Source organism: Gavialis gangeticus, unplaced genomic scaffold, assembly GCF_001723915.1.
Source record: "Gavialis gangeticus isolate Ggan-Ray unplaced genomic scaffold, GavGan_comp1, whole genome shotgun sequence".
Lineage (NCBI taxonomy): Eukaryota > Metazoa > Chordata > Crocodylia > Gavialidae > Gavialis > Gavialis gangeticus.
In genome coordinates, this window is record NW_017728992.1 from 12,221,333 (window position 1) to 12,228,996 (window position 7,664).

General features: G+C 40.5%; 1 protein-coding gene and 1 long non-coding RNA gene across 2 annotated transcripts in view; both read left to right on the forward strand.

The window, feature by feature from the left end:
* Positions 1-1,652, forward strand: part of UBE2QL1 (ubiquitin conjugating enzyme E2 Q family like 1) — a 30,561-nt gene extending 28,909 nt beyond the window's left edge. The window contains exon 2 of the mRNA XM_019520958.1: positions 307-1,652. Coding sequence (XP_019376503.1) covers positions 307-438 — 132 coding nt within the window. The 3' untranslated portion in view covers positions 439-1,652. The remainder of the gene's footprint in view (positions 1-306) is intronic.
* A 2,965-nt stretch (positions 1,653-4,617) lies between these two features.
* Positions 4,618-7,664, forward strand: part of LOC109300280 — a 9,258-nt gene continuing 6,211 nt past the window's right edge. The window contains exons 1-2 of the long non-coding RNA XR_002098179.1: positions 4,618-5,862; positions 6,842-7,464. This is a non-coding gene — a long non-coding RNA (uncharacterized LOC109300280). The remainder of the gene's footprint in view (positions 5,863-6,841; positions 7,465-7,664) is intronic.

Genomic DNA, 7,664 nt, shown 5'->3' on the forward strand with positions numbered 1-7,664 from the left:
GTAAGGACTCCAAACCGTGAACACCCATCTCCTTTGTAAATGTGGTTTCATATTTTATACAGCAGCAAAAGATTTCTCGAAAACCAGCCATCTTCCTCCCTGCTCACATACACTAAGCTGCTGCTTATGAGGGCCCAACTATTGAGTAGTTTGTCAGACTTGAATTTGCAATCTTAGCGGGGATAGAAGAATCTTAGGGTATACTGCATGGGACCACTCCATTGTTTTTATTTGTTCATCGCTGACATTGGAATGAAGTGTTGTGTTCATGTGTTTAATGAAGGCTTTCTCTTCTGTTTGGTACAGGGCCGTATCTGCAGAAAAGCTGGCAAATCAAAAAAGTCATTCAGCCGTAAGGAAGCTGAAGCAACATTTAAGAGTTTGGTGAAGACCCATGAAAAATATGGGTGGGTCACTCCTCCTGTCTCTGATGGCTGACATTTGCAAGCCTCACCTCAGCCGCTAAACAGAACCAAGTACTCTGACATCTCCTCAGTGCTATACACCGCCCGTCCTTTTCTACTTCAGCTTCTGTTAGATACCATGAATGTCAAGGAGACATTTAAGTTATTTATGAACAGATATGTTTACAGAGGGAGAGAAAACACATGCTGTGTTGGGTTATGTTCCAGGACTGCTGAATGGTCATCATTAAGTCACTTTAGAGCGGATGTTCAGATTGTGTCATTTGCCCCCATACAGGCCACATTGTCTTCAGCTTCTTTCCATGACAGCAGCAGCACCAAGTAGCAGGAGTGGAATTCTATCCATTGCTGCTCAGTTCATTTAAATGTAAATGAAAAAAGTTAATATTTAATAGGGAAGCAGTGCATTGCAGGTACATGTTTGCTGTGTTGTTTATCTTTGTTTCCTAGCAGGTCAACATAACTTGACAATTTGTCTTTATGTGGAGCTGTGGTCTGCTGTGACTAAATTTAGACCTCATTTGTGCTCTATATATGACCTTTGATTCATAAAAAGAACAGAATTATAACAACAAGAGGTTCTAGTGTTGAAAAACTGTTCAATGAAATCACCCAGTTGGTCAAAACATGCTATCTATGCTGATATTGTGGTGTGCTGTTGTTCTGAGATAAACCAATGCGATTAGATGAAGGTCAGGTGAAGCTTCAGATGCCAGATACACCCACTTGCAGGTCTCAAAGTGGTTAATAGTAGAATAGTTTTTAACTTCCCAGCAAAATGCAGTACTCTTACAATAGCATGTTGCCTGTCAACTCTTCAGTGGCAAAACAAACACAAAACAATGCACAAATCAATCTTAAAAGTTATCCAAGTAATTTGAAAATGATGTGCCAGTGACAAGGTAAAAAGTTAGATTTTCAAAGAAAGTGAAACAAGTGGTTTGTAAGATGATTTGCATGACTGGATTTTTTTATTTTAACTAAATAGACATTGTATGTACTTTGAGCCCAGGATCTGAAAAAACCCACTGATGTATATAAATGTCCTGCTATTTAATCATTAAGATTTAAGTTTTCTCTTCTGTTAAATGATTTTAAAAACTTTCTAAGACACTCCATAAAATCTGGAGATAATGTTTATAATATCATAAGGAAAGAGTTTAAAAATGTGGAATCCAAATGGAAAATCGTGTTGGACACATTCTGAATAAAATCACCAGTACCATTCCACTGCCTCAAGAATTCAATCATTTTAGGCTGGTTTTTTTTTTTTTATTTTATTCCAAACAAGTTTCATCACTGTGATATACTAGAAATCGTATAGGTATATTATGCTTGCTGTGGTAGCATTTACAATTGAAAGTAGGACATTATTAATTGTAAAATGCAGTCCAGTAAAAAAAGTATAGTGTCTTTGAAAAAGCATTCCTTTATGTGCCTAACATAAGTAAGATTAGACTACTGTTACTTTTAAAAATTGCTGAACAGTTTCTGGTTGCTTTTCAGCAGCATTGGGAAAATGTCATTTTCTAACTGCGTACAGGACTTCATGGGGTTTTAGTTTGTTGTAAAGCTGCCCAGAATAGTGAAGAACAAGCAAACTAAATGAACTGAAACAGGAGTGTTTTAGGGCCAGTTTAATGCCAGCATCCCACAGGAGGGTGGCCTAGTCTATGCTTAAAAATTTTGCCAACATAGTTATGTTGGTTTAAAGAGTGAAAAAATCACACTCCTAACAAAGGCAGCTCTGCTGCCAGATACTTAAAGCTGCTGGTGCATTTATAAAAGCAAGAAAGTCCTTTTGCCCATCTAGCTTGTTCTGTTTGGAACATTGACTGTACCAGCAAAAGCACACTTTTTTCTGGTGTAAACTATCTCCAGGGTTTATCAAGACAAGTAAACTGACTACCCCTTCCAAAACCGATACAGCCCATGTTTGCATTATTAACTGGAGACATAAAACTTCATTATTGAACCTTAAAAGTGAGTGAACATCTAAAAAAAGAATTTTAATTGCCCCTCTCAACCTCTCCCCACAGTACATCAATGCTGCTGGCCTCCAGTATCCACATGTCTTATGACCCTCTGCATGATTTCTGGTGCCCTGCACCTTCTACCTGGGTCATGCTCCCTGAACTGTTCCACAGTCATCACCCTGTTCTCCAAACTCCTCTGCAGGGCCCACTGTTATCCCAGTGCTCATGGGGAACTGATGGTTGCATGTCTTCAACAGAAAGTATCTAGGGACTTTGTATACCTATCTTTTTTTATAATGTAAACTTTAATAAAGTAACCAACTCAAGGCCACCTATATGAGGATCTAACTAGCCTCTTACTCGTTTTTTGTCCCTTCTGCCCACTTCTTACACTCACTCACTATGTCTTGCCCTAATGAGAGTGCCATTACGGCAGGGTCTGGCTTTTATCTGTGCAGAACCCATCATAATAATATCTGATTGGGATTTGTGCCATAAGGCACTACCATAATTCAGTATGAATGGCATGCATGAATCCAACAGCAAAATGTTGCCTTTCAGAATCAATAGGATCATAGGAAAGTAGGGCTGGAAGGGAACTCACAGGGTCATCTAGTCCAGACCCTGGCTCAAGACAGGACCACTTCAGGACCAAACCATGACAGTCAAGTGTTTGTCTAACCTGCTCCTGAAAAATCCAGGGTGGGAGATTCTACAGCTTCTCCAGCCAGTTGGTTCCAGTGCTTGACCATAACACTCAGTCACCTGTTTGATTATTTATTTAAATATTAATATTGTTGTCTAATTAATGTATAATCATTAATATTTATGAAGAAAGGAACAGGCCTGTTTTATTTAGGCATCAGATAACTTGCCACATCTGGTGCAGTTATTAAGGGTTCCTAGAACCAGCGAGCACTAAAAGGACTGAAAGGGTTCCCTTCCTTCCTCAAAAGCACTGAATTCACATTGTATTTCAGAATGCCATGAGAAGCAACGTGAGGCTGAGGTAAGTCCGCTGGGGAATGTTATTTTCTCTGTGATGCTTTCCCTGTCCTTTTCTCCTGTCTGCTGTGATTATTTTAAATATGATAAATGGCAATTGTTCTCCCTGAGAGTTGTGTCTTTAATGTCTAATTAAAGAGCTCTGTGAAAGAAAACAGCATGGTGGGTGGATTGCTGTCTTTTGCCACTTTCTTCATACCTGTTTGTCATGTATTTTTTTTACAATATAGTTTGAAATGTTATTGTTAGCAGCTTGCAAAACAAAGGTAGGGTGGTTGAAAAAAGTATGGTTGCCTTTCAGCTCTGGGAGCTCCTTCACATCTGTCAGAAGTGTGGAGCAGGGAGAGTATCTGATACATAACACGCAATACTAAATCAGTGAGAGGCCTGGAGAGAGCAGTGCCAAATGGCAGCAGCCCCAGAATAGGGGTGGGTTATGACATCCCTTAGCAGGAACCCCTGTGGGAAAGACAGCTCCAAACCAGGCAAGGCTGTAAATGCTTCAGCAGCCCTAGTAAGGAAACATCACACAGCAGGAGAGCATTGTACTGGTGGTATGGCCAGTGGGCCAATTGGGGAGCACAGAAGGAGGGATGTACATAAGACAGGAAGGAAAGAAATCACTGTGGAGATGATGGAAGAGAATTAAGAGAAATAGACAGCATTCCTACCCCAGGAAAATTAGAATGCATTCTCAATGATAATAGGATCATGACAAGACAATAACACGCCGGAGCACTATGAGCCTGGTTCTGTTTCACCTATTAGGCACATAAGTGGACTTGGGCATCTAAGTACAATTCTCCTTGAGTCCCTGAAAACTAGTTCAAGCAAAAAGTAGGTGAGTTTTCCTCCTCCTTGCTGCTTTTTTGTAACTCAGTCTGAGGGGTCAGCTGATGGTGTATCATAAAAATAGAGGCATTCATGGATTTTAAAGAATTAAGCAGAAGCGAATAGAATTGCACTTGGGTACCTAAGTTCATTTAGGCCAGTGATTCTCAAGCAGGATGTTGCAAGCTCATTTGAAGGGTGTCATGACATGCAAGGACATTAAGCAAGTAAACAGAAGCTCAAGCTTGTCTGTCTGGCCAATACCAGATTCCTACTGCCTGGCCACTCTGCAAGGAATAAGCACTGTAATATATAAATTAGTTTTTGAAATTGGGTGCCACTCAATTTGCAAGACTTACAGAGGGGTGCCTTGAGTTCAAAAAGTTTGAGAACCGTTAACTTAAGGCACTTGGTAGGTGGAACAGAATCTGGTCCTACCTGCATTAATATTTAAACAACTTGTAAGGATGTGGTGATGTGTCCATACTGTTGATGAAGAACAGGTTCTAATTTTCCTACTGTTATCAAGGACAGTGAATGACAGAAAGGGAGGAGAAAACAGGAAGAGGAACATGGTAGAGAAAGATGGAGGTAGAAAAAGCCAGGAAAAGAATGTTATGGAGAAAAAGTGAGAACAAAACTAGACAGAAAAAGCTAGGGAAGATATTATAAGGAAAAACTAGAAATGAACCAAGAAGGAGAAAAAAAAAGAGAAAATGGTGCATGCGAGAGAAAACATGGTCAAAAAATAAGAAAAAGCTGTGGCATGGCCTGGCCAGAGAAATCATTGTGAGGTGGTGACGTATGATATGGTCCATTGCACAGCAGTACTACAGAGAAGGAAGTTGATAACAAACAATGAGCTAAAAGATCAATTTTCTTTCTTTTTTTTTCTGGAAACACATGACCAATCTGTCCTGCACTATTTTGGCAAAGGAGACAGCCAAAGCACTTAACAGAGAGCAGGTATTAAAATGTTGAATCTATGCAGCTGGAATTGATGCAGGCTATCCACCCAATTTTATAAAAGGAGGCATGTGTCAGCCACAGGTCCTAAGCTGGCCCACAAATAGGACTGGCTGTCTTCCTTTCTGTCTGAGCTCCCAGCCGTCCATATGATAAAGGACTCTTCAACACAGTGGGGAATTCAAAAACTTTATCCTCACTACTTCACCCTAAGAGCTCCAAATCAATGAACTACCTGGTAAGGAGGAAGATCAGTCTGTTCAGGAATGATATTTTCCATTAGCTTTCCCTACAGCAGAAGCCATCTTCTGAGGAAGATGAAAACTATAAGAGGGGGTTCTCTCTCAGACTGACACCCTGTCTCATGATACATGAGGGTGTGAGCATTGGACAAGGATTGCCTAAGATGAGTAGGGATGTCTCCCAGCATAATCCTGTATGTCTAACTGAAGAATCCTCAGGTTGAATAGCTTGTTACTCATGCAGAGAAGCCATCCTATTCTTGAGCACTGTAAATCTAGCTGTATACATGCCTCTTTGGCTTAAGGGCTCTAAGAGCATGTCTCATGTTCCAGCCCAGAAAGGACATTTCTGTTCAGAAAGTTCCCAGGTGCAAAGCTCCAGGTATACAGAGAAGATCTTCTGCTGAGAAGTCCAATGTTACAGGCCAGCTGGGCACTGTGAGTATATCAGTTTAGTCGCAGACTGACTGAGCACTGCAACTTTACTAGCCACTGGGCTTTTTGGTTCGGGATTGAGGAGGTGATGTTGGGAAGGAAAGCAATGACAAGTTTTACTTATAAAAAAGAATAAATTTTACTTATAACAACAAAAGATATGGTTTGCACATATGACAGTTAGTAAAAAGGTTAAGCTAATAAACAGACAACATAACAATACAAGTTAAAATTGACAATGATAATAAAACAGATGAAGAAATTAACCAAGAGTTTCCACTTGGTTAGCAACTTATCAGTAGTCCCTCAGTTAAAAGATACACATCAAGTTGATTCAGCAAAGTCAGACGTCTCTGAACTGGGCTGCCAGAGGGAAAACCGGGGGAGGCCCCTCAGTCAGGATCTGGTCCTCGATCTCACAGGGAGTAAGAGAGATCCGTGGGGTATGGGACAGCAATGACCCTTCTGTCCTTCCCTGAGAGTTACTTAACATGCATGTTCTTTTATATCCTATTTATGCTAATTTTTTAGTTATATAGCCATTCATAGTGTTACTGTATAGCTGTTATCCTATGGGGTTAAAAGGTGTTAGAAATCATTACAATAAGTTACTGCCCAAGCTTGGGTTTCCCCAATAAGCAAATCACACCACATCACTTTGGGGTCTGAGATTAACATGTCCCCACCTAAGTTCAACCCACTATGTTAATTATACCTTGTGATTACATTCATTAGTTTTTATTGACTCTAAGCAAAATTTCAGAAATAAGCTACGTCTGTGGCTATAATTTTCAGTTCTGCTTTTTAAAGTTCATGCTGTCTGAAGATTAGTATCAAAAGCAATATATAAAATTTCTTCCAGACAGACACGAAACTGCTCCTCTAAGCTACTTCAGATACCTTCAAAAAGCAGATTTCTCTTTGTTATTAACCCTTTTGGTTTTGGCCATCACAGTCCAAGCAAGTGGAAGAGGTGAGCTTCTTTCTTTGGCTAAGGAAAAAAAGGTATGTTAAATATTGTCTCATTCAAAGTCAAGGCACGTTCTTAAAGTGTTGACTCAGTCCCCAGGTCTACATCAGCACAAAGCTACAGCACCTACAGTGGGGCTACTTGCATAAAAAGGGATATGCTGGAGTGGGACCCTGAATCCTTCCTGGTACAAATCCACATAATGTGCCTGTGTGAAAGGTTTGATTTCAGAATGCTGGACTAGCAGTAAAACATGCAAAGGCCAGCAGTAGCCAAATAACTCTTTGGTTATCAGTACACATCAAGTAGACAGCCTTGTGTGTATTCATTCCATAAAAGCTTGGAATACATTATAAAAAAGGAATCTCTTTTTGTTCGGCTGGCTCCACAGAGATGTAATATTATAGAAAGAGCTGGCACTCAAGATAGAGATCTCGCCTGTGCACTCTCTGCATTTCCCAGTGCATTCTGTTTCATGTCTGTCAATCTTCCGATCCAAGCCTGAAAATATCTGCTCTCCATTGAATCCAGTGGTTCTGATAAAAAGTAAGTGCCAGACCCAGGTTCCATTTTGCAGCATAGATGGGATGCTAAACGTGTTCCTGCCCTGTGAGGTCCAGGGACATGTTTGGAAGCCTGCTTATGTTGCAAACTGGACTGGTTTTCAAGCTGCTCTCAGGGCAAAAAGGTGGAACGCAAAGGCTTGTCTATGCTGCTGAGACTCCTGAGTGTAGCACTATAGTCTCCCCCACCTACTCCCACTCCACATGCACCAATCCTAGAAATGAGGCACTGAAGCTACCCTGAGGGAAAC